At 45.0% G+C, this 25,811-nt stretch overlaps 1 protein-coding gene and 1 long non-coding RNA gene across 2 annotated transcripts; one reads left to right on the top strand and one right to left on the bottom strand.

Moving 5' to 3' along the window:
* Positions 1-1,039: 1,039 nt before the first annotated feature.
* TUBB6 (tubulin beta 6 class V) lies at positions 1,040-20,595 on the bottom strand. Its single transcript, XM_037805716.1, has 4 exons — positions 20,480-20,595; positions 20,024-20,132; positions 18,484-18,594; positions 1,040-2,416 (listed from the first exon to the last, which is right to left on the bottom strand). Exons 1-4 carry the CDS (start codon positions 20,534-20,536, stop codon positions 1,353-1,355), a joined length of 1,341 nt encoding a protein of 446 aa, XP_037661644.1. The 5' UTR covers positions 20,537-20,595; the 3' UTR covers positions 1,040-1,352.
* A 67-nt stretch (positions 20,596-20,662) lies between these two features.
* Positions 20,663-25,332, top strand: LOC119511571. Its single transcript, XR_005212207.1, has 3 exons — positions 20,663-20,890; positions 21,519-21,771; positions 21,873-25,332. It is a non-coding gene; the product is annotated as an uncharacterized LOC119511571 (long non-coding RNA).
* Positions 25,333-25,811: the final 479 nt, after the last annotated feature.

Genomic DNA, 25,811 nt, shown 5'->3' with positions numbered 1-25,811 from the left:
AATGCCCTCTCCACCAGCTCTGAAGGAAGAAGAGGCCTGTGTGCACCAGGCCCTGGCAAGGAAGGGAGATGGGCCTGGCTGAGCCTTGTCTGCTCCACAAGAAAGTGACAGCTGCATGCGAGGCCTGGAGTCTTGGACTTAGTGTGGCCTGGGACAGCTGTTGAGGCACCCCGCAAGCCCCTTGTCCTGAGGAGCACCTGGCCCACACAAAATAAATTATTTTTACTGTAGTCTTAGAAAACAGTTCAGATTTGTACAAAATGAGATCTGTTCTCCCACAGTTTCCAGTCATGCTGCCATGTTGAGTGGTTCACTTTCAGTCCGCCCTAAGGCTGGGCCTGACATGATGATGCTCAACACGAAAAACGGCACAGGACCGAACAGGAGCTCTGTACAGAGACGCCACAGTGACGGGACTCCTAACCTCAGCGGCTGCCAGCTACACAAGTTCATCTCTCTCATTCCACAGCCAACAAAGGCCAGGGGGCTCTGCTCAGTGGAGACTGCTGCCATCTTTCAGGAGTCAGCAGTAGAGGGAATCTGCTCAACAGCAGTGTCTGATCAGTGAGAAAATGTGGTCCTGTACTGTGGAGTTTGACTTTGCATGGCCTTTTAAAGACGTTGTGGCTATTTATAGAAACTAGCCCAAACTAGCCCGAGATTAGTTGCAATAGAAAGAAACCCTCTGCCTCCTACCCTCTTGCGGGCTGGACTCCCGGCTCCCTCCCCTGTGGCTCCTCTGAGCTGTGGCTGGTCAGGTACTGACATGCAAAACAGGGGCACCTGTTGGGGGAAGTGACAGAAGATTGCAGCTGTTACCCGTAAGGCCTACAACCTGAGAAAAACCCTTTCCTGTTCTTTTAACCATCACACAGAATTGTACCCCAGGAAGAGACAAGTGACCCAGACAACAACAAAGTAACTCATCCACCAAACAAGCGTGGGCCCAAGAAACAGAGGAACAATGTTTAGTATTTTATTACCACAGATTGTTTCAGAGTCCAAGCCAGCACATTCAAATAAGGTAACACTGCACAGCTTCAGGTTCCACCACAAGGGATGAAATGTATTTATTTCTCTAACTCCCTCCCTGCTAATTCTCAGACATGGTAAACATTTCCTGGGAGCCAAGGTGTGTGTTGGGCCCGTTATGGCCCAAGGTCTTTCGAGTCCTCTGGGAGCAAATCTCCGTGGTCTGATGTTCGGGGTGGGAGCATGTCCTGTATTCCAGATGCCTGATGTTTGTGTGGGGCCCACGCTGACTCATTCAGACCTGCAGCGAGCCTTTCCAGCAGCAGGCAGGCCTAAGGAAAGAGCATCTGGGCTTTAGCATTTGAAACAGGGAGGCTCCTCTACTCATCCATCTCTTCCTCATCATCGTCAAAAGTTTCCTCTCCGTCGTTGGCGGTGGCTTCCTGGTACTGCTGGTACTCGGACACCAGGTCATTCATGTTGCTTTCTGCCTCAGTGAACTCCATCTCATCCATCCCCTCTCCTGTGAACCAGTGCAGGAAGGCCTTCCGGCGGAACATGGCAGAAAACTGCTCCGAGATGCGCTTGAAGAGCTCCTGGATGGCCGTGCTGTTGCCGATGAAGGTGGATGACATCTTGAGGCCCCTCGGCGGGATGTCACATACGGCCACCTTGACGTTGTTGGGGATCCACTCCACGAAGTAGCTGCTGTTCTTGTTCTGGATGGCCAGCATCTGCTCGTCCACCTCCTTCATGGACATGGGGCCCCGGAAGACGGTGGCCACGGTCAGGTAGCGGCCATGGCGTGGGTCACAGGCTGCCATCATGTTCTTGGCATCGAACATCTGCTGGGTGAGCTCAGGCACAGTCAGCGCCCGGTACTGCTGGCTGCCCCGGGCTGTGAGCGGGGCGAAGCCGGGCATGAAGAAGTGCAGGCGGGGGAAGGGCACCATGTTGACGGCCAGCTTGCGCAGGTCCGCGTTGAGCTGACCCGGGAAGCGCAGCGAGGTGGTGACGCCGCTCATGGTGGCCGACACCAGGTGGTTGAGGTCCCCGTAGGTGGGGGTAGTCAGCTTGAGGGTGCGGAAGCAGATGTCGTAGAGGGCCTCGTTGTCGATGCAGTAGGTCTCATCTGTGTTCTCCACCAGCTGGTGGACGGAGAGGGTGGCGTTGTAGGGCTCCACCACCGTGTCCGACACCTTGGGGGAGGGCATGACGCTGAAGGTGTTCATGATGCGGTCGGGGAACTCCTCGCGGATCTTGCTGATGAGCAGCGTGCCCATGCCGGAGCCCGTGCCGCCCCCCAGCGAGTGGGTCAGCTGGAAGCCCTGCAGGCAATCGCAGTGCTCGCACTCCTTCCGCACCACGTCCAGCACCGAGTCCACCAGCTCGGCCCCTTCCGTGTAGTGCCCCTTTGCCCAGTTGTTTCCCGCACCAGTTTGTCCTGGAATAAAGCAAGACAGGGCAGCTTTTACCTTAAACAGACACGCGAAGGAATGGCTCACTAGTAAAGACCTGAAATGGGAATGGAAATACCCTGTTGGCCAGAGTGAGGAGGGGCAGGCTCTTGCCAGCGTTGCTGGTGGACAAGTGAATTCATACATCTCTAGACAAGTAAAAGCATTTTTTAACAGGTAATTCTCACACCTGGTCAAATTGAAAGGGGACAAGTGATATACATTAAAAAATAAGTCACTCTCCCCTTTTTGCATTTTCTGAAGTGTATACTATGTACAAATATTTTCTATTCTAAACTAATTCTTTCATATTGATGGAGCCCTCATTCATCATCCAGAATTATTGCTGCAAAAGTTTCTGAGACTACTACCTCTTACTAAAGACTCAACACAAGAAGTGATTCCTGCCCTCAAATTATCTATATTCCAGATGTGGAAAGGACCTTAATATAGCCAGAAGGCTTTTACATTTTTATCCAATGAGTTTAAGAAACTAGAAAGAGACCATCTAGCTATCTGTTTTCTTCATGCTGCTGCATTTTCACAAGCATGCTTATTATACCATACTGTGAATCTGAAAGTTTGGCTCTTAAATATAAAATCCTATTTTTCAGTTTGTTTCATTATAAAATTGAAGGTATATCACTAAAGAAAGTTTTTTTCCAAACTGTAAAAATATAGGCCTCTGTGTATGAACAAAAGGTTGCATTAAAAAACAACTGGTAAAGAAGACTGGGAAGAATTTACTTTACTTTTGCTTCTCTGGATCTTGCAGAGTTCCTAATGCAGTGGGCTCAAACATTATCACTCTTGGACTCCTGAAAGCATTTTTAAACTACAAACCCCTCATGAATTTTTACGTTGACATCTTAATTTTTCTTCATAAGTTCAAATAGCTGCAAATGATGTAATTTTAATTTCTGGAGTACTATAAATGTTCTCTTTTAAAAACAAAACAGCATTCTGGGGTGACGAAAAAGTTTTGAAATGAGAGGTGGTGGGTGCACGACACTGTGAATATACTAAATACCACTGGTTCATTGTATGTTAGGTGAATTTCACCTCGATTTTTAAAAAAGTTATATCATTCTGTTAAATGTATCCAGTGGAGCCTAAATAGAAATCAGAAATTGAAGTTGAAATAGTTTTGACATTCCTGTGATCCCAAGATATTAAAACAACCGAAGTTTAGTGACTCTTCGGTACATTTTAAGTGTACTAAACTATTAGTAACTCACATCACATACAAAGGGATACCCTCCTTAAATATCTAGTCCTACAAATCAATAAGGAAAACAGCAGTAGCCACTGGGAAAATGGGCAAAGGATATAAACCGTTCATGATACAGGGAATTCAAATGACCCAAACATTTGAAATCATGCTCAATCTTCCTCAGAAGAGAAATGGAAATTAAGAAGATTTGGTTTTTCCCCTATGAAATTCTCAGAGACCAAAGTGTTTGACAATACTGTGTTGGGGAGCATTTGGGGAAAGAGACCCTTCCACTCACTGTTGCTAGAGATCTGAACAGGGGCAGCCTCTGTGGAGAACAACCTGGCAATATCTATCAAAATTAGTCCCCATAGACTCAGCAACTCTGCTTCCATAAGCTTTCCTAAAAATAGACACCTGCACAGGTACAAAATGACATACACAAATATTCAGTGAGGAACAGTCTGTAATAGGAAAGAAAAAAGGAAATAACCTAAGTACACATGAACAAAGGACTGGTTAAAGCAGTGATGATATCAAATCAGTAAGAATGAGGCAACACTAGTACTGAGAGAGACAGATTTTCAAAATTTTATTCCTAAGAGGAAACAAAAATGGTCCTAAGCAGTACATACAGCATGCTATCATTTTATGTGTAATATTTACATAACTTGCTTATATGTGCATAGACTGTATCAGAAAGGCACAATGTGCTGATTTGGATGTATTATGTTATTATGTCCCCCAATACACCATATTCTTTAAATGCAGTCTTGTTGGGGCAGATGTATTAGTGTTGATTAGGTTGGAACTTATTGACTGACTGTTTCCATGGAGATGTGACTCAATCAACGGTGCGCGAGACCTTTGATTGGGTAATTTCCATGGAGGTGTTACCGCACCTATTCAGGCTGGGTCTTAATTAAATCACTGGAGCCATATAAAAAAAGCTGACAAACAGAAGAAACTCAGTGCTGCAGCTGAGAGACATTTTGAAGATGGCCATTGAAAGCTGACACTGACATTTTGGAGAAAGCCATTTTGAAGCACAACCTGAGAGCAAGCAGACGCCAGCCATGTTGCCTTCCCAGCTAACAGAGGTTTTCCGGATGCCAATGGCCTTTCTCCAGTGAAGGTACCCTGTTGTTGATGCCTTACCTTGGACACTTTATGGCATTAAGACTGTAACTTTGTGACCAAATAAACCCCCTTTATAAAAGGCAATCCATTTCTGGTGTTCTGCATAACAGCAGCATTAGCAAACCAGAACGCACAAAAACGTTATAGAGGTTGCCTGGCGCAGGAAGTGATAGAACTCTGCAGTGAATACCATTTTGTTCCTTTTGAATCCTGTACCATGGCAAGTTTTACCTGGCTTCCTAGCAAAATGAAAATTGTCTAACCTAATGAAAACATTTTAAAATGAATTTCAGAAAGCAATTGGAGAAACAGACACCAAATTAATAACAAGGTTTGTCTTGGGAGGATGATTATGGAGAACTTAAGTTTCAAGGTTATATATGGCTTTTAAATTTTTAATTGTAACCAAACGTATTTTATGATAATTAAAAAGAGACAATAATAAAAAAAACATGGCCCCATTCAAAATGACAGAGTGAGACCCTTTAGGGGTCCACCCTCCACCCCCATAGGAGCTTTGAACCACCAGTAATAATTGGCAGAAACATCTTTCTAAAAGCTCCAGAAAACAGTTAAAGGACTGCAGTAACATGACAAATTAATAAAAAGGTCACTTAAAAGTGGTAGGATCTCCAAAGACCTAAATATAAGAACCAGGACCATAAAACTCCGAGAAGTATATATCTTGAAGATCTTGTGGTAAGCAGTGGTTTCTTAGACCAACAGCACAGCAACAAAACAAAAAACAGATAAACAGGACTTCCTCAACATTAAAAACTTTTGTGCTTCAAAGGACTTTGACAAGAAAGTGAAAAGGCAGCCTATTCAATGGGAGAAAATATTTGGAAACCACATATCTGATAAGAGTTTAATATCCATAATATATAAAGAAATCCTATAACTCAACAATAAAAAGACAAAATAACCAATTTAAAAATGGGCAAAAGACTTGAATAGGCATTTTTCAAAAAGAGGAATACAAATGGCCGAAAATCATGTGAAAAGATACTCAACTTCACTACTTCACTAGCTATTAGGGAACTGCAAAACAAAACCACAATGAGATATCATTTCAAGCCTACTAGAATGGCCCCTATTAAACAAATAGTGCCATATGGCCCAGCAAACCTGCTACTAGGTATATACTCAGAACCGAAAGCAGGGATGTGAACAGACATTTGCACACTGATGTTCATAGCAGCATTACTCACAATTGCCGAAAGACAGAAGCAACCCAAGTGTCCATCAACTGATGAATGGATAAGCTAATGTGGTATATACATACAATGGAATATTATTCAGCAGTAAGAAGAAATGAAATCCTGGTGCATGCAACAACATGGATGTGCTGGTTTGAGTGCATTGTGTCCCCCAGAAAAAGCCATGTTCTTTGATGCAGTCTTGTGGGGCAGACGTTTTGGTGCTGATTAAATTTGCATGGAAATGCGCCCCATCCAACTGTAGGTAATAACTCTGATGAGATATTTCCATGGAAGTGTGGCCCCACCCATTCAGGGTGGGCATTGATCAGTGGCGCCATATAAATGAGCTGATGGGCAGAGGGAATTCAATGCAGCTGTGAGTGACATTGTGAAGAGGAGCTACAGCCAAGAGGGACACTTTGAAGAAAGCACAGGAGCTGCAGATGAGAGACATTTTGAAGACGGCCGTTGAAAGCAGACTCTTGCTCCAGAGAAGCTGAGAGAGGACAAATATCCCAAGTGCAACTAAAAGTGACATTTTTGAGGAACTGCAGTCTAGAGAGGAACATCCTCGGAGAAAGCCATTTTGAAACCAGAACTTGGAGCAGATGCCAGCCACGTGCTTTCCCAGATAACAGAGTTTTTCCGGATGCCATTGGCCATCCTCCAGTGAAGGTACCCAATTGCTGATGTGTTACCTTGGATACTTTATGGCCTTCAGGCTGTAACTTTATAACCAAATAAATCCCCTTTTTATAAAAGCCCATCCATTTCTGGTGTTTTGCAGTACAGCAGCATTAGCAAACTAGAACAATGGATGAACCTGGAAGACACATTGAGTGAAATAAGCCAGGCACAAAAGGACAAATTGTATGATCTCACAAATATGAATTAAGTATAATAAGTAAACTCATCAAGTTAGAATCTAGAATACAGGTTACCAGGAGATAGAATGGGGGTAGAGAACAGGGGAGCTGATGCATACTTTGTGCAGAATTTCTATTTAGATTGATCATAAATGTTTGGAAATGGATAGTGGCGATGGCAGCACATTATTGTGAGTGTAGTTGACAGCGCTGAATTATGGGTGTGATTTTGATTGAAGGACTAAGTTCAGGGTCATGGTCATTAGAAGGAAAGTTAGAAGATGAAATATGGAACTGTGTGACACAGTGAACCCTGTGGTGGACGATGTCTGTGGTGACTGCTCAGTGTATGGGACTTTTCTTTATGGAGTAATGAAAATATTCTAAAATTGAGGTGATGAATGCACACCTCTGATTATACTAAAAGTCACCTTTTGTACACCTTGGATAGACTGTATGGTATGTGAATATATCTTCAGTAAAACTGCTTAAAAAAAAAAGGTAGCATGATCTCTTGGTGCCCTGGCTGGCCCCTCCCAGATCTCCTCACCTGCTTGGCTGCCAGCCCAGGCTCCCAGTGCGATCCCTTGTCCTGATTCTGGAGGGAGCAGTGTAACCCTCATGAGAGCATGTACGTCTGGCCCAACCTGTCTGGCGCTGGCCTGAGGGACTCGCCGTCCCAGAACTTGACCTGCCTGTCACAGTCTGTCACTGAGCTCTCCTACAGAATGACATGGGAGAGCAGTCAAGTCATGCTGCCTGGGGCAAGGGATTGCTGGCTACAGGATACACAGTGCAGTGCCTGGGACCTGTGAAAACAGGAAATCCTAGGGCCAAACATGCATACCCAAGAGAGAAAAAACAGGGAAGCCCCTACACTTTGGCCTGGAACTATTCTCTAAACTCACTGTATGGATAAGCCATGAAGGAGAGCACTTGCATAGGTCAATCTGCAAAGACTGGGAAAGGTATTTTTCTCTTCTCTCTCTCTTTTTTTCTTTTGGTTAGCTCGAGGAAGGCCCTGTCATAACACTAGCCATATACAAGGTTAAGGAAAAGATGCTTCAGAATCTAAATTCCAGTGATAAATTAAAATATAAAAATGTCCATATTTTCATATTTTAACAACAAAAGGTCACAAAACATACAAAGAAACAGGAAGCAGTGGTTCAGGAAAAAGAAGACTAAAGCAATTAGAAACAATCAACGAGGAGGACTAGAACTGGGACATACCAAAGATTTTTTTAAAATGGTCCTAAACATACTCAAAGAGCTGAAGGAAACATGGACAAAGAATTAAAGGAAATCAGGAAAATGATAGAGGAACAAAAGAGAGTATCAATAGAGAGATGGAAATTATGAAAAGGAACCAAACAGACTGAAGACCACAGTAATAGTAATTAAAAGTTCCCAAGAGGGGTTCAACAGCAGATTGGAGCTGGCAGAAGAACGAATCAGAGAGTTTGAAGATAAGACAATTGAAATCATCCAGTCTGAAGAGCAGAAGGAAAAAATAATGAAGAAAAGCGAACAGAGCCCAAGGAATGTATGAGTCAGCAACATATGTACCAGTAAGTATTGTGGGAGTACTAGAAGTAGAAGAAGGAAAGGGGCAGAGAGAATATTCAGAGAAACAGTGGTTGAAAACTTCCCAAATTTAACGAAAGACATGAATATACACATCCAAGATGCTCAACAAACTCCAAACAGGATAAATCCAAATAGAGCTACGGCACAGTATATTATAATTAGTCGAATGCCAAAGGTAAGGTGAGAATTCTGAAAACTGCAGAGAGAACAGGTCATATACAAGGGGATGGCCAAAAAAATTGTATCAATTTCTCATTGGAAACCATAGAGGAAAGAAGGCAGTGCGAAGACATATTTAAAGTGCTGAAGACACAAAAAGTACGAACCAACATTTGTTTTCTTACTTGTAGTATAGCAATAATCATACCTAGTTCACAGGATTATTGTGAGAGGCTCAATGAGTTAATACTTAGAACTGTGCCTGGTATTTAGTAAGCATTAAATAAACCTCAGCTGCTATTATTTCCCCATGTAAACCCCTCCATGTCAATGGGTATAGCACACATTCATTGTTTTTAAAGGCAGTATATTTCACAATTTATTTAGTTTCTCTAGCTTTAATTGATATTCACTTTATTTTCAGTTTTCCCCCCAGACAAACAGCATTGGAATAAACATCTGTGCATGTAAAAAAAAGAAAAAAAAAAGTACCAAGAATTCTACATCTGGCAAAACTGCCTTTAAAAAATGGAGAAATTAAGACATTCCCAGATAAACACCACTAGACCAGTCCTACATGAGATGCTAAAGGGATGTCTGCAAGTTGAAAGGAAAGGACAACAGACCATAGATTGAAGTCACATGAAGAAATAAAGATCTCTGGTAAGGGTAATGACATGGGTAAATAGAAAACTATTGTATTTTGGTTTGTAACTCCTCTTCTTACTTCCTACAGGATCTAAAATGCAAATGCATAAAATGTAATGAGACAATCAGTGGTTTTGAACTCATAATGCTTATAACCATGTAATTTGTGACAAGAACTACATAAAAGTAGGGGGATAGGAACATAGTTTATGTATGCTACTGAAGTTAAGTTGGTATCAAAGCAAACCTGTTCATTAAAAATTTAGGATGTTAAATTTAAGACCCCATGGTAACAACAAAGAAAATACCAGAGAATATGCAAGCTCACAGAGACAAAAATTAAGAATACAGGTTGCAAGGGGCAGGGCTAGATAAAATGGGGAGTTAATGCATAATGGGTGCAGGGTTTCTGTTTGGGGAGATGAGACAGTTTTAGTAATGGAAGGTGGTAAGGGTACTGCAATATTGTGAATGTGATTAATCCCACTGAATGGTACACTTGGGAGTGGTTGAGATAGGAAAGTATACGTTGTATGTTTCCACAATTAGAGAGAGAGAGAGAGAGAGCGCAACTAGAGACAATGACAATTAATGTGATACATGATCCTGGATGGGAAGAGAAAAGGCTCAAAAGGACATGAAAAAATTGGAATATAGACTGTAAGCTTTATATCCATGTTAAATTTCTTGAACTTGGTAACTGCACTTAAGGTCGTTACATAAGTGAATATCCCTGTTCTTAGGAAATGTACATGGCAGTATGAAGTGTTCAAGGAGCATGATATATGCAACCTACACTCAAGTGTTTAGAAAATAGATTGAAAAATAGGATGATACGGCAAATGTGGCAAAATGTTAAAATTGGTGGATCTGGGTGTCTAGGGAGGTAGGGGTATAATGGAGTTCTCTGTATGGGGCTTGTATTATTTTTCTAACTATCCTATCAGTTTGAAAAAATTTCAAAATAAAAATTTTTTAAAGTGAAAACATGCCTTTAAGGAAATTTAAAAAATATCTACCAAAAAGTGAGGAATCAAATTATGATTCATACATATTATAGCAAGGTACTCTGCCTGTCATGGAAAGATGTCCCATGTCTGTAAATGAACTTTAAAAAAGTTGCAATCAGTATGTGGATCCCATTTTCTAAAAACAAATTCAAGTGTGTGTGTGTGCATAACTGTGTGTACATGTGTGCACATACCTGTGTGCATATGTGTGCATTCCTGTGTTTGCATATGTATGCTTATACCTGTGTGTGCACATACCTATGTGTGTGCGCACACACAAAGCAAAAAGCCTGGCAGGGCACCCCTCTAAATTTGTACAGCAGTTAGCTGTCCCAGGGGAATAACATTCTAGGGACATCAGTAGACGGTAAGGGGGGGTCTCCATTTCTGTACTCTATACCTGTGGATTGTTGAAACAACAGGCTGAAGTGGTTTGCGTCAGTAATGACCACACTAACATCATTCCAGTATTAAATAGTAAAGTCTCCAGAGAGCGGAAGTGCCTGTCTGGAGCACCCTGCAGCTGGCCCTGCCTCCTTTCCCCTGGGCTCTGCTCACCTCTCCTCTCCATGAAGCCTCTGGCCAGGGCACAGCACCTGTGGCTGCAGAGGGGGCCCTGGGCTGGTCAGACCCCTGCCTCCCATGCTTCCGCCCAACCCCCCATGGTGCCAAGTGTCATTTCCTTGTTTTGTTTTCCAAGAGCCCTGGCCATTGTCTAGGATGGGTCAGTGTTCCCTGTAGAAGAGACGTCCCCTTCCCCTGCCAGCTGGGTGCATAGGAGCTTGGCTGCATTCTGCTCTCAGCGGGCTCCGGGTGGTCAGCCTCCCCTTGGCTCAGCAGGTGGCAGACTGGCCAGACTTCGAGCTCAGAGTGAACACCACCAAGGCTTTACAGAGGGGACAACCTGTGTGCAAGTGCAAGAAGGGGCCAGGAATTACTTCATTAAAACAGCAGGAACAACTGAGAACAAGCACTGGGCTTTCAGCAGACATGAAACCACAATAAATCAAACTAGCTTTAGCCCTAAGTGTACAGAGATTCTGAATGCAACGTCTGCCTTTCTCTGTCATACCAGTTACTCTGCTTCCTAAATATTTATAGCCACAGAGTTTTCTCTGTGCTCGGTGAAAGAAGGAAGCTGGTGACTTCTGAAAATATTTTGCCACTGTCTCATAGCAACAGACGTTCCCAGTTAAATATTTGGGGGTCATGAAGTGAACACTTCTGTAAGGATAGATAGGGTGTGATATTCATCAGCGACTCCAGACCGTAAACCATGAGCCTGTAATTTCCAAGCTTTGCCAGCCAGGCTGCAGCAGACCCCCAGGGGTTCCTCATGGCACCCGCCCTCTGGCTTGCCTCAGCTCACCCTAGACCATGGAGGAAATCTTAGCTCTGCCTGAGCTCCTGCCTCCTCGCTTACCCCTGATTCTGGAAGGAAAAGTTGCAAGTACAGAAAGAAGCTTCAGGGAACTTTTATTTATCTGGCTGTATGTTTCCACACAAAATTCTCTCCCCTAATCTTACAGGTACGACTGCCAAAATGCCCCCATTTGTTCAAAAATTCAAATGCGCGCAAGCTGCATTTTTAAAGTTACACATTATTCAAAGCAGTGTGTTTTAAACCATTTCAAACTATTATCTGAAAACAGGATGGCGACTCATTTACTCTAATTTCATCTCACTTTAAAACCAGTGGGGGAAGAACCATCTCCAGTCCATGGACATCTCTGCCTCTTATTAATCAGAAAAGGACTTAAAAACAATGGTTTAGCCAAACAACTAAGTATGTTTGTACCTTCTTGCTACCTCACCATTCCTCATAACAAACATGCTATTTCAACAAAACAAGCATATTCATTTAAATGATTTCCAATTCTTAACTAAAAATAGTGTCAATTTTTAAAATCACAATTAATTGAAGCTATTTCACATCTGTACAACTTATTAAAAACAAAATATTTTGAATCAAAAATAGGGATGCATATTCTGATGAAGCAAAGATGCAAGAAGCAATCTTACAGATGGTTTAAATATGTCATTTCTAACATGTTGACTGTTTATTGGGACAGTGAATAAATAAATGGTCACCATGGGTCTGTCTTAACTTGTTCTTAATCTTGTTGATCCCAGTTGTTCGCAGCTTAAAAACAAGACCAGAGCTTTCTTACACTCTCCCAATTTTCAGGTCAATAAAAATGTGTACAATTGAAGCTGCTACTGTGGGAAACCCACTGATCACCACTTAATAGCCCGCGATGGACCCAATTTCACAGTAATCAGTGCACGGATAGGACCATCTTCAAACCTCAACAGGAAGCTGCCCTGGGTTGGCACGTGGAGGAAGAGATGAAGATGGGGCACCCAGGTTGGCAGCAGCCAGCTCTTCTCCAGGGGCAAGGGCTAAACAAATGCAGAGCAGACACAGCCTCTGCGAGGAAACGAAGTGAGCCGAGGGCAGGTCTCCAGTGTCCTGCTAGAACCATTTCCAGGAGCTCCCAACAGCCACCTCTTCCCTGATGACACTTAAGATAGTTGGTGTTTTTCCTGTGATGGATTTAAGGCATGCAAAAGGATACAAAGAATATTATAGTATCTACATACCTACCACTCATTTAAAGCAAGAAAACACTACCATGTGCCCAGTGTTACAAATTTGAGTTTGAACATCTTGAACAATATAGAACCAAATTGTTTTTCATCTTTTCTCAAAATGCATTTTAAAAAAATGGCACATGTGCTCATCTGCGTGCGCTTCAGCTAATCACCCCTTCCCTGATAAAACAGTGTTCACTGAGTGGCATTTTAATATTGTCCTCAGATCTCCACATGGCTGTGCATGTGTGTGTATGGAAGTCTGTGCAACTTTTTCCTTTTTTGACAATTTCACACAGAGCGGCCAAATGAAGAATTGTTTTTACTTCTCCCCTAAAGCAGTTCTTAGAAGAGTGTCAATTTTATTGCTCAGAGTCCCTCATAGACTTAAGCATTCAGTTGATACTTTTCTTTAAAAATTTAATTCCCAGCAAAAGCACAGCAAAACCTGTAATCAGACTCTGCTGGTGGTACGTAAATTATACAATCCAACCGGAAGGAATATGGCAAACTGCATAGAGGATTTAAATAGGTTTACACCTTTTTTTTTTTTGCTTTTTTTACTTTTGAGAATCTATTCTGAGATCAGACTCATAAACACAGCCAAATTTATGTGAACCATATTTCTTTATATGAGTAAAAATTAGGAAAAACCTACTTCCTTGTTACTGGCCATTATCAGGTTAACTAAAAAATTAAGTATACATGTGGCTATTAAAAATTATCAATTTTAGAAACTATAGATTAACATGGAATCTGGTTCATAATAATGTTCAGTGGGGAAAAAAGATGCAGAATGATATAGTGTCATTACAACTAATGAAAATCAGCAAAAAGAAAAACATTATGGATGGAATCATCCCAAAACGCTACAAGTGGTTATATTAAAATGTGAGCATATGAAAAAATAACTTTTATTCTAGTTTTTAATTGTTTAGTAATGTGGGTATATTATTGGTTTTGTTGAAAAATAAGTAAAAATTAAAAATAAATAAATACAATTAATTTAGAAGGGGGGTGTGTGGTATCTTCCTTTTCAAAAGAGTTACAAATTCCCTTTTAAGAGATGACAACAACCGATTCGCCTATTGTGCCTGCTTTCTTGGATTTAGGTGCCAGAGACTCAAGAGCTAAAATGAATTCTCAGCCACAACTGAATTAACCCGCATGGCTGACTTTGTGTTTTAAAACTGCCAGCCACATAGTGTGCCTCTTTCTTTTACCATATGTTTTTTCATATCCTTCTTGGAAGCAGGGAAGGTAAGTATTTCAAATAAATAAAACTGTAGAAGAATCTTATATATACAAACACACACATTTGCTTATAAAAGCCTAAATATCTCTTGCAGGACACTCACAAAACTGGCACCACAGCTGCCTCCTGGAGAGAAAGTAGGTGGAGAGGGGAGACAAGGAGATTCACTCTCTCATGGTGTAACTGTAAGCACTTTTTGCATTTTATACTATGCACAAGTATTACCAATCAAAGAAGAAGTATAATTTTTAAAATGATGAAATATGTTAATTTTGTTTGGAAAAAGTTTACTGAGATTGAAGCAGACTCAGCTGACTGTAATTCAGATTCAAGAAACCTTAGCGAGCCTCTTAGATTCTGACCAGAAACCCACTGCACCTTCAAGGGAAGACACTGTGGGCAGAATTCTTCCTGCATGTGTATTTTGATGGAGGTGGGGAAACAGGGTTCTGTGACCTCAAGATGTCTGAGAGCCACTGAAATCTAAGCATTCATTTCAGACTGTAAACTGGAAGCCCCCCAGGTCACAGAGCTTAAGTTGGCTGCCAGCTGGGCCTAGTTCGGGGCTTTTTCTCCTTGGCTCCCTGTTCTAGTTTGCTAATGCTGCCGGGATGCAAAACACCAGAAATGGATTGGCTTTTATAAAGGGGGTTTATCTGGTTACACAGTTACAGTCTTAACGCCATAAAGAGTTCACGGTAACACATCAACAATTGGGTACCTTCACTGGAGGATGGCCAATGGCGTCCGGAAAAACTCTCTTATCTGGGAAAGCACGTGGCTGGCATCTGCTCCAAGTTCTGGTTTCAAAATGGCTTTCTCCCAGGACGTTCTTCTCTAGGCTGTCGCTCCTCTTCAAAATGTCACTCTCAGTTGCTCTTGGGGCGTTTGTCCTTTCTTAGTTTCTCCAGAGTAAGAGTCTGCTTTCAACAGCCGTCTTCAAACTGTCTCTCATCTGCAGCTCCTGTGCTTTCTTCCAAGTGTCCCTCTTGGCTGTAGCAAGCTCGCTCCTTCTGTCTGAGCTTATATAGTGCTCTAATCAAGGCCCACGCTGAATGGGTGGAGCAACACCTCCATGGAAGCTATCTAATTAGAGTCATCACCCACAGTTGGGTGGGTCACATCTCCATGGAAACACTCAAAGAATTAAAATCTAACCAACACTGATAAATCTGCCCACACAAGGTTACATCAAAGACAATGGCATTTTGGGGGCCATAATACACTACTCTAATACTATAATCCAGCAAAGTGGGCCAGAATCTGCTACTGCTCAAGGTTTTAAAATACTGGCCAATGTGATGGGAGGAAAATATTATCTTGTTTTAATTGCCTCCCTCTCCCCAATCCATTTACTGTTGAATTTTGTCCCTATGTATTTACAGCTTTTATTACTAGTGTGAATAGGGTATTTCCTCATATTTTATAATTGATTATTGCTCTTAAGGTGATCAATTTGTCCCAGTTTGCCTGGGACTTTTCCAGTTTGAGCACTGACAGTCCAGCCTCCTGGGAAAGCCCTCAGTCCTGGCCAAATCAGGATGACTGGTCACCTGAACTTTAAAATGGCAAAACTGTTGATTTCTGACTGTTTTCATCTTGTATCCAACTTGCTTACTGAACTCTTACATATGCTAGTCATTTTTCAGCTGATAGCCTATTTGGAAAATCCAGGAGAAATTTTCCATCTATGAATAACCATTTTGTCTTTTCCTTTCCATGACTTATCTCTCTTCTTTCTTTAGTCTTTCTGCCCTGACTAGAGTCTCCAAAACATGGAATGGTAGTAGAGTCAAAGGACATCTTTTTCTTAGAGCTGTCTTTGTTGGATATACTTGCAATGTTTCACCAGTGAGTGTGATGTTGGCTATGGGTTTCTGGTAGGTAATTCTCAGATAAAGGAGGTTTCTTGCTATTTCCAGTTTACATAGAAGTTTTTTGTCCTCTACAAATCAGGAACACATATTAAATTTTATCAAATAGTTTTGGGCATCTATTAAGATTTTAATCCATTAGCAGACTTATAGTTGAACCATCCTTGCCTTCCTGGCATGCTGCAAATGATAGAGCTACTATTTATCAAGCACGTACTGTGTATTAGGTATTCTAAATATTCTTTTAATCCTCACACCTCACTAAAAGGTAGATAGTTTCACTTATAGATGAGGAAATTAAATTACAAAGACATTAAATAGCATGTCCAAGGTTACACAGTAAGTGGAAAAGCCAAGATTTGAAACCAGGGGTAACCCCACAGCCAGAATCTTAACCGTTACACGATCTGCCTCTCAGTCTTACTTGGTCACATGTTGCTCTTCAAAGCACAACTGCATTGGATGTTCTAAATAGTTTCTCTTGGACTTTTTGCCTGTGTATTTTTAAGTGAGCTTTATCTATAGCTTTCACTTGTATATTCTAGTAGAAGCTGTGCTACCACAGGAGGAAATATTGGGGAGTGTTCCTTCATTTTCTATCTGGAATGGTTTAAGTAATGTAAGGATTATCTGTTACCTTTAAGTCAAACCATCTCTACTTGGTGCCTTTTGAGGAGGGGGTGGAATGTAGACCTTTGATGATAAATTCAATTTTTATACCACAGTTCCTTTAAGCCAGGGATCAGCTTTAAAATTCTTCTATTTTGTTTTAAGAGACTTTGCCTCCCCAGGTAATGAAAATACATTTGTTGATTGGTTGAGATATTTTTGTTGATAAGTAACATTTTTTTTTCCTCTAGGCTATTTCTTACCCTGTAGTTAAAGTAATTTCTGAGAAAGAAGGTAGATTGATGTTTGATATCTAACATTAAAACAATCAGATGGGAAACTTTCAAATGTGCCGGGCTTCTCAGAAATTGCTCCATGTTTGCATACTGGCTTTTCATTTTCTCATCTTTCCCCTAATTTGATAAACTGTTGAAGATTTGATATTATAATGTAGTCTGGTTGAACTTTATGCAATGATGGAAATATTCTATATCTGCCCAGTACAGTATGGTATCCACCAGCCACATTTAGCTATTGAGTGCTTGAAATGTAGGTAGTGCAACCAAGGAAATGAATTGTTAATTCCGTTTAATTTTACTGAATTTAAATGTAAACAGTCACATGTGGCTAATGACATTAGATCATACCGGGCAGCAGGGTCTAGAGTGTATCTGCTTGCAACCAATTATGGTCTCCAGTAAGGCAGGTCTAGTTCAATTAAAGGTAAAAAAGGTAAATGCCCCCATTTGTGGAATATAGAAATATTGGTGATTTAGGATTCTGATGCACAAAAAAGGGGGAACTGGGTCATGTGGGTTGCCAAAGTGATAGGGAGGAGGATGATACTCCTAGGATTTACAAAGTCTTTGTGAAAGTATAACTTGCTGGATCACCTTTACAACAGCTCATCGCCTAATCCCTCTACAAGACGATTCATCTTCCAATAAAATCTCTAAGATTCTCCCTCCTTGTGCATGCTTTGAAGCAACATTTGACCCTAGAAATGGATGGATGGAGAAATGGGTGATGGAGGCTGGTAACTGTACCAGGACCACTTCATTTCATTTTATAGTTTTCTTTAGGAGTCTGCAGGAGGGACAGGTGCAATCATCATTTTTTTTAGGTGGAAAAAGGGAGGGAAAAGGATTTGCCTGATTCTGATGAAACAAAATTTAGCAGATTACTGGTGCCACAGCCTTTAGAAAGTAAAGTAAAACTGTCCATAAATGATGGAAAAAGAAATATAACAGTCAAATACACACCAGTTAACAGATGATGAACATTTGACTCTTTAACCAAAAACAAACAGTGAAAGAACTTCATTATGAGGAGAAAGAAGTTAGTGTTTAAAATCGTTTCTTTTTTCAATTAAGAATCATCAGTATACCTTGAAGACAACATGTTTAATGAAATAAGTCAGATGCAAAAAGACAAATATTGTATGATCTCGCTTATATGAAATACCTAGAAAAAGCAAATTTCATAGGGACAGGTAGTAGGTTAAAGGTTACCAGGAGCAGGTGGAGAGGGGGATTTATTGTTTAATGGGTGTCAAGTTGGTTTGAGGGGATGTAAAAGTTGGGGTAATGGATGTTGATGACGGTAGCACAATACTGAGGATGTGATTAATACCACCATCTTATTTACTTGAAAGTGAATAAAATGGGAAATTTTGAGAGATATAAAGTTACTTGCTTTGAAGAAAAAGTCAAGACTATAGAAGCAACCAGTGAGAAGCCCAGGGGTATGGGAAGGGTGGGGCTGGAGCTGTCAGTTTCCATTCTAAGCTTTTTGAGGCCATGGGATGTTTTAAACTTGCACATACATTAGTTGTTGGAATGTTTCAGAAAAAAATAAAAGAGGAAGAAGCAAGCAGTTTAAAATGCAACCTACCAAAAATGAAGCTGTCAGGCCGGAAGAGCTGACCAAAAGGCCCGGAGCGTACACTGTCCATGGTTCCCGGCTCCAGGTCCACCAGGACAGCCCGGGGCACGTACTTCTGAGCTGGAGGAGGACAAAGCCCACCAACATGGGTTACTTCCGGTTTCTAGAGCTTCTCCGAGCAGTAAAACTTCCCATCAGCAAGTCCCACCAGCTACAGCTGCCTACAGCCTCTAAGCCGGGGAGGTACCAGGGCTCTCTTCGAGTCCCAGGATTTTAATCCCATCCCACTCCTGAGTTGTTCCAATGAGGAAAACTCATGAGAGGGCACAGAGGAGGTTCCCGGAAGAAGCAGGATGAAAAGGCAGGTCACCTGACTTCCTGCCCACTGTATTTTCCAGTTCACCCTGACACCTCTTTCCTATCAGGAAGCTTTACTTTTCCAGTTCCATGGAAATAAACCGAATTTGTTGCCCCAGTTGCCATGACTTTCTTTTGGCTTTTTGACACCTCCCCCCATGCACATACACATACCTGCACCCAAGTCAGGTCTACACACCTAATTACAGTTGCCATTTCACTGAGTGGTTCCCCCAGACACTCATTCAGCAATAGGAGTGCCCTGGGCAGCATTTTCACATCTGAGTCCACTTTCAAGCCAAATGGGCAAGAAATTATTCCCACTCATCCAGCAAATGTGGGGTTAAACAGGATTGCAAACAGAAACTGCCCTGAGACCCCTGTCCCACTGCACCAGCCCAGACTAGAGCTAGGGTGTATCCCTTGGCTGGAGTTAGGGCCAACGGAAGTGCAATGCATACTGCAATTTTCTTCAGTGGCATCTAAACTTTCCTCTCCGGTGCCCTGCTGCTTCCTTATGTCCCAGCTGCTCAATGAAGAATGAACCCTTCCCAGTTCTTGTGTGGACTCACAAACTCGGAGAAACGTGTGTATCTCCAGGAATACAGCTCATATGTGCGGAAGGCAGGAGCCCTCACTTTGTGTTTCCAATATTTTCAGTTTTGTTGTTTTGTGATAAGTATATATCACGTCTATAACAAAAACTATCACGGAAATAATGTGTGTATATAGATCTCCACTCGTGGCTAGGCAGAACAGGAGAGCTATTATTCTCAAACCCGGATAAACCAGAGCCTGGAATTCTTACAACACTCCCCTGGTTATGCGCAAATGCCTCTAGTTTCAGCTTCCAGGAGCATATATTTTGAGTTCTGCGAAGGACCAAAAAGATCATTTAACAGAACGTTTTTCAAATTCTTAACCAAGAATCCCCAATACGAGATACACCTTTAACTGAAACAAAAAAGTATGTTGCAATCTGCACTGTTCTCGCTAAGGGTCCCCCGGGGGCACGCTCATCTGTTCCACTCAGTTCTGTGTCACCCCAGGCTGGAGGGACCCCCTGAACTGCCCCGGGTTCGGTTCCCGAGCGCGGGCCGTGGGAGGAACTGAAGGGAAGGGGCGGGAGGCGCCAGCGCGCGCGCCGGGGCCCGGGGACTTTCTGGGGCGGGGCAGGGGCCGCGCGACTCACAGGACGACTCATTGTAGTAGACGCTGATTCTCTCCAGCTGCAGCGCCGCGTCGCCCGCGTAGCCTCCGGCGGGGTCGATGCCGTGCTCATCGCTGATCACTTCCCAAAACTGGGAAGAGCGCGGGGCCAACGTCAGAGCGCGGAGCCCGGCGCCCTTCCCGCCGCCAGCCCAGATCCCGGGGTGGGGGTGGGGGTGGGAGATCTTGGACCCGGCTGCCCCCAGCGGGTGGGGGGGAGGTGGGGCCCGAGACCCCAGGGGGCGGGGGATCCCGGGCTGCGGACCCGGGGGCGGGGTGAGGGTGGGGGTCCCGGGACCCGCCTGGGTTCCGAGGACCCCGGCTCCGCGCGGCGCGGGGCCGCAGGGCAGGGTGTGCCCACCCCGAGGCGGGGCGTCGGGCCCCCGCCTCGCGGTGCTCCCCAGCCCGCGCCCCGGTGGAGGACCCCGGCCCAGCCCACCTTGGTGCCGATCTGGTTCCCGCACTGGCCCGCCTGGATGTGCACGATCTCCCTCATCGCGGCCGCTCGTGCTGCGGGCACTGGCTGCGTCCCGACGGCGTCTGGCGCCCCGGCGCGCCCCTCCACCCCTTTCTACCCCCACCCGCCACCCGCCCGACCAATGGCCGCGGGCCTCGCCCTCCCGGGCGCGCTCCTCCCCCCGCGGCCCTCCGCTGGCCCCTCCCGCCCCCGCGTCCTCCCCCTGCGTCCCCAGCCTGCGCCACTCCCACTGGGATCACGGGCGGCCGGGATCGCTGAGCGCCCTGCACTGAGAGCCCGGAGGGGAAAGGCGCCGTCCAGGGGGACCTACCGGCCAGGACTTGGCAGGGACGTCCACGGGGGCCGGAAGAGAGGAAGGAAAAGCGGTTCCTGGTACCCCAACCCCAGAGGGACTCCCCGCCACAGAAGGAAAGCGGACTAGCTAGGGACTCCCCGGGGGCCCCAGGGCGTGGGGAGGGAGCGGCGCGGGGCGCGAGCTCTGGGGCTGCGGCTGCGCCCCCACCCATCCCCGTTCCCCGGCCCCACTGAAGCTCCTCTTTCCTCTCTTGTCGGGAAGTGCAGGTGCCCTTGCCCTCCGACGACTTGGGGTGGGTTTTGGTGGGATCTAGTTAAAATAAACACAAGGCTGCATCTGAGAATGGACATTCCGTCGCAGGTGACGTTAGCGATGCAGAGCGCAGAGGGCTGGGTCTAGCCGGCCGAAGTTCTCCCCTCTCTTACCCCCCACTCTTGGGCCGCTGGCTCCGCTGGTTGGGTTGGAGGGAGATGAGGATGTGTGGGTTCCTCCGTTTCGGGTGAGTGCAGCGCTTGGAGGTGAGGAAGGGGGAGGCGAGAGGGGAAAGTTAGCCGCACAGAGCTTCTCTCCCCTCAGAGTCAGGGCCACCCAAAGCACGGTGAACTCACCCTCCTCGATTCTGTTATGCAAGGCAGGCTTCCTGGTGCTGCTTTAAAATGGTTCCCAAATCTCTCAACCGAGCCCCGACCTTTCTTTGAACTCCAGCTTTCCCATTTCTGGATGTCTGATGGACTCACTCCTGGGAACCTGCCCCGGGCCAGCCCCTCCAACCAGGTAAACCAAGTCCTGTCTCATTACTGTGCGTGCAGGAGCCCTCGAGGTTCTGTCCCCCACTTCACCCTGGGGACCGTTTGCCCCCATAGCCTGGGGCTTTGCAGCTGCCAGCCCCCTTCACCCCAGCCTGCACAAGTCCTCTTCCAGGCCTTTCCGGGGGACAGAAAAGAATGGCCGCTGGCTGGTGAGTCAGGGTGACTCAAATTGTAATTCTGGTTCTGCTTCCACTTAGCTTTGCCTTAACTCACTTAAGTTCTCCGTGTTTTGTTTTCTCAACTGTAAAAGGAAAGGGTTACCCAAGTGACCACCAAGGGCCTTTCACACTCCAGAGTTCGAGGATTCTATGGCACCTTCGACGCTGAACAGGCATCCACCAAGATTTCCGGAGGAGTTCCCTTCTGGAACACCTCAGCCCCAGAGAATCTGGTACCAGGAATTGCAGTGCAGCTCTTGCCAGCCAAGCCTGCTCGCCACACGCTGAGGAAGCAACTAAGTTCTGTAACTTGCAACAGCAGTTTCTTTTTAGATATGTGAAAACTTGGGGAAAATCCTAAAATATGTGTGTGTGGTTGGTTGGAAGGGAGTGGAAGATTTTTAATTTTTTTTCTTGGGTTTTTCACATTTTTGTAATTTTAGAGATTAATTTTTTCACCACTGACCCCCTGCTTCTCCCTCCACCCCAGTGCTGCTTCTCTCATTTCTTGCAGGTCCTCACATCACAATTTCCTTTGTATCTAAGAATGCCGCATGCCATGTGTCTAAACGTGTGGAAGCTGTAGTCAGGCTTACAAACAGTCACAGGGAATACATTGTCTCTTCCTACCTTAAAAATGTACCATCGTCTCTGGAAGGCCAGGTTGCAAGTTAGAGTTCTCAGAACCTATGGTGATTATCACAGAATGGCTATGGGGACAGCTGGCCCTGAGCCCCCAGCCCCTTTTGTTCACCCCGTTCTCTTTCTTCCCTCCCGCCAACTCTGCCTTGCCCTGGAAATGGTGTCCCTCACACACAGGCCTGGGCAGCTGGGACCTCCCATTCTGACTGGTCCTCACTCTCCCCCAGCCTCACCCCTGGGTGCACATTGGCATTGCTGTCAACCATGTGGGGAGAGCCTGGAAGCTTCTGAGGTCCTGGTACCAAAACCTGGTCCAGAGGTGGTGCCGTGGGTGCCCCGGGTGAGGGCTGCAGCCTTTTATTTACACACAGCCAAGCTAACAGGACAACCTAAGGATTAATAATTGTGGGAGTAACTACTTCAGTACTTTCTTGCTATTGGAGCTTCTGAGGAATTAAGGAAGGAGTTGCTTCACCTCTCTTCAAATTCCTTAGAAGCAGTATTTTGTCTGGCATTGCTTAAGGCTGTTATCTTCATTCTCCTCCATGTGGCTTCTCCAGAAGGCTAGCTTAAGGATCTTTCACATGGTGACTGGATTTCAAGAGGTCAAGTGCAGTAGCTTTAAAGATCTCTTGATGGTTGGGCTCAGATGTTGCACACTGTTACTTCAGTCACATTCCTTATGTCAAAGCAAGTCGCAAGGTCAGCCCAGATTCAAGGTGTGGATAAATAAGCTGCACTGCTTGAGGGAAGGATCTGCAAATCAAATTTCAAAAAAAGGCCATAATAAAAAGGCCACCATTTTTTTCAATTTCAGCAGTTTCCATCAGAAGCTCAATTGCCTTTTTGTTCCAATTATCCTTACTACTCGGGCTATCAAATCTTTCTTTGGTTCCTATAATGATTATAGCCTTATTATAGTAAAAGGATCCAAATCAGAAGCCAAAAGGATGCACAGGGTGGGATCTGGGAGGGTCTCAAATGCAGGTTTCCATGTGCTCTCCGCATGAGTCAGAACTCACCCTCCTGGCATAGCAGCCATGTATCTTCTCAATCATGGAAGCTCAGTGGGGCTTCAAGTGTCCTGGGTTTATGTGGGGTCTTATTAGGTAGGCATGATTGATAGAATCAATGTCCCCAACCCCCTAATAACCTGTGTGATCTTTCAGAGTGCCCAGCTTCCACCCAAAGATCGGCTGCAGCATTTTGAGTGTTAAGCCGGGTCAGGCCCCTGCAGCGGCCTCATGCAAGGCCTTGGAGCTTTGCATAAGCCCAAGACCCAGGGCTGCCATCTCCACCTCCCCCAGTCCCCTGTCTGGCTTATTTCTTCCGTGCCTTTTATCAGTCTTTCTTCTCAGAATGCCCTCTTCTGTTGCGTCCATTTTTATCCTGGTCTCTGCCTAAGCACTGGTATTTAAGATACCCAGAACCCAGGAGAGGGCTACTGAAAGTCAACTCCATCCTGCCTGTTTCTGGATTGCCCGGGGGCAGGGAGCAGCAGCGGCTGACCCTCCCCAGGTGCCAGAGTTGCCGCTGGGGAAGGGACCACAGAGCTGGGGCTGCCATCGGCCACACAGGGCTTCATTTTCAGCTGAAACCCCAGATTCTGCAAAATGTGATGACATGGGCACATCACATCGTGCTTCTTTGAGATTTCACCCTTGCTGGGTAGAGGATGGGATTTCTTCAGAAGGGAGTGGACACCCACATGCCAGATGAGCAGGGAAGAGGTGGATCTGGGGGCAGGAGAAGGGGGTTTGAGGTGGCCAGAAAGGGCATTTCCTTCCCTTGGCCCTGGGGCCATTGCCACCTGCCATTGAGGTCTGCAGCAGGTGGAGGGCTCCCCTGTGGGGGGTCAGAAGGTGCCTCGGCTCCACAGCATGGTGGTGGGTCTTGGGTGTGGCCTCTGCATGGGCTCCTGAGAAATCCTGGTGTGTATCCGTGTCTGGGAACCATTGATTCATGTATTCCGTTTTAGGCAGCTCATGTTGATTAAGTGTCTACTGTATGCCGCCACTGCTCTAGGAATGCAAATTGGCTGAGCCTGGTCCCTGCTGTGAGTGGTGAGTGCTCCAGGGTCACAGGTGACGAGGCAGAGCAGGGACATGGCATAGCGGGATGGCCCCGGAGCTCAGCTGGGATACACTCAGAATTGGAAGGGAGAGAGAAAATTGTAAGGAAACAGCCTATGGGCTTGGGGATCTGAAAGTAATTCGGGGTGACCCAAGCCCTAATTGGAGGCCTCAAGTGCTGAAGGTGGGCTGCATCTTTGGGGGGCTCCACCAAGCAAAGGGTTCTGCATCCACTGAGGATGTGGAAAACAGTGAGAAGGCAGCACTCCAACCCCAACAACGAGAAAGAGCCAGAACATCTACACAGTCCTAACTTCTCCTGAGTCCATCAGAGCTGAAGTGGCTAGAGCCAGGCAAGCTGGGTTCCAGAGAGGGCCAGGCCTCTGAGGAGAGGGGGCTATGTACGCTGACCCACTTTGGGCCAAGCACAGGGGATGAGGCAGCTGCTGTGGAGGTGTATGAGTAAAGTTGCTGCAATTTTAACAAACCAGTTGACAAACCCCATCAGCTGCCATGGGAGGGGCAGGGATGCTGGGAAAGCCCAGCACTGAGTGACAAGCAAGAATGTGGAGGGTGGCCCCTCTGTGGCACAGCCCCCCAGGGTCAGGGAAAGCTGAGGATGGAGCAGAGGCACTGATGTAAACCCACTGGCATGTAGCCACATGATGGAATATTACTCAGCCATAAAAAAAAAATGAAGTACTGATACAGGACATGATGTGGATGAACCCCGAAAATGTTATGCTCAGTGAAAAAAGCCAGACACAAAAGACCACATATTGTGCAACCACAGTTTTGTGAAAAGTGCAGAATAGACAAATCCAGAGGACAGAAAGTTTATCAGGAGGTCTGGGGGATTGGGAGGGATTGGGATGATGAAAGGGAATAGGGCTTCTTTTGGAGATGACAAAAATGTTATAAAATTGATGGTGGTGATGGTTGCACAATTCTGTGACTATGCTGAAAGACAGTGAACTTGTACACATTAAATGGGTGAGTTATATGTTATGTGAATTATATCTCAGTGAAGCTCCTAACACATCCTCCGGCAGACCCCTCATCAGCCATCTATACCAGTAACCCCCCTGCTGGGGGAACTGGAAGTCTGGGGGGCCCTACAGGGCAACCTCTCCCAGATGTCCTGACTAAAGAAAGGGGTACCCAATTCCACATCAGTTACTCAGTCTCCACTGTTCTTCTAAACAAAAGTTATGCAGAAAGCAAGGAAAGCAACTCTTGTCAAGAGATAAAACAATCCAGGGCACCAGGCATAGGGATGACTTAACCATGGAAACTGTCAGATGTGGACCTACGATG

This window comes from Choloepus didactylus, chromosome 16 (assembly GCF_015220235.1).
Source record: "Choloepus didactylus isolate mChoDid1 chromosome 16, mChoDid1.pri, whole genome shotgun sequence".
Lineage (NCBI taxonomy): Eukaryota > Metazoa > Chordata > Mammalia > Pilosa > Megalonychidae > Choloepus > Choloepus didactylus.
This window is presented reverse-complemented; position numbering and strand designations above follow the sequence as displayed.

Coding starts and splice junctions, on each gene's coding strand:
- TUBB6 (XM_037805716.1), bottom strand. CDS start 20,536: ATGAGGGAGATCGTGCACATCCAGGCGGGCCAGTGCGGGAACCAGATC. Junction 18,595..20,023: donor CTACTACAATGAGTCGTCCT/GTGAGTCGCGCG, acceptor GTCCTCCTCCAG/CTCAGAAGTACGTGCCCCGG. Junction 2,417..18,483: donor GCCTGACAGCTTCATTTTTG/GTAGGTTGCATT, acceptor GCTTTATTCCAG/GACAAACTGGTGCGGGAAAC.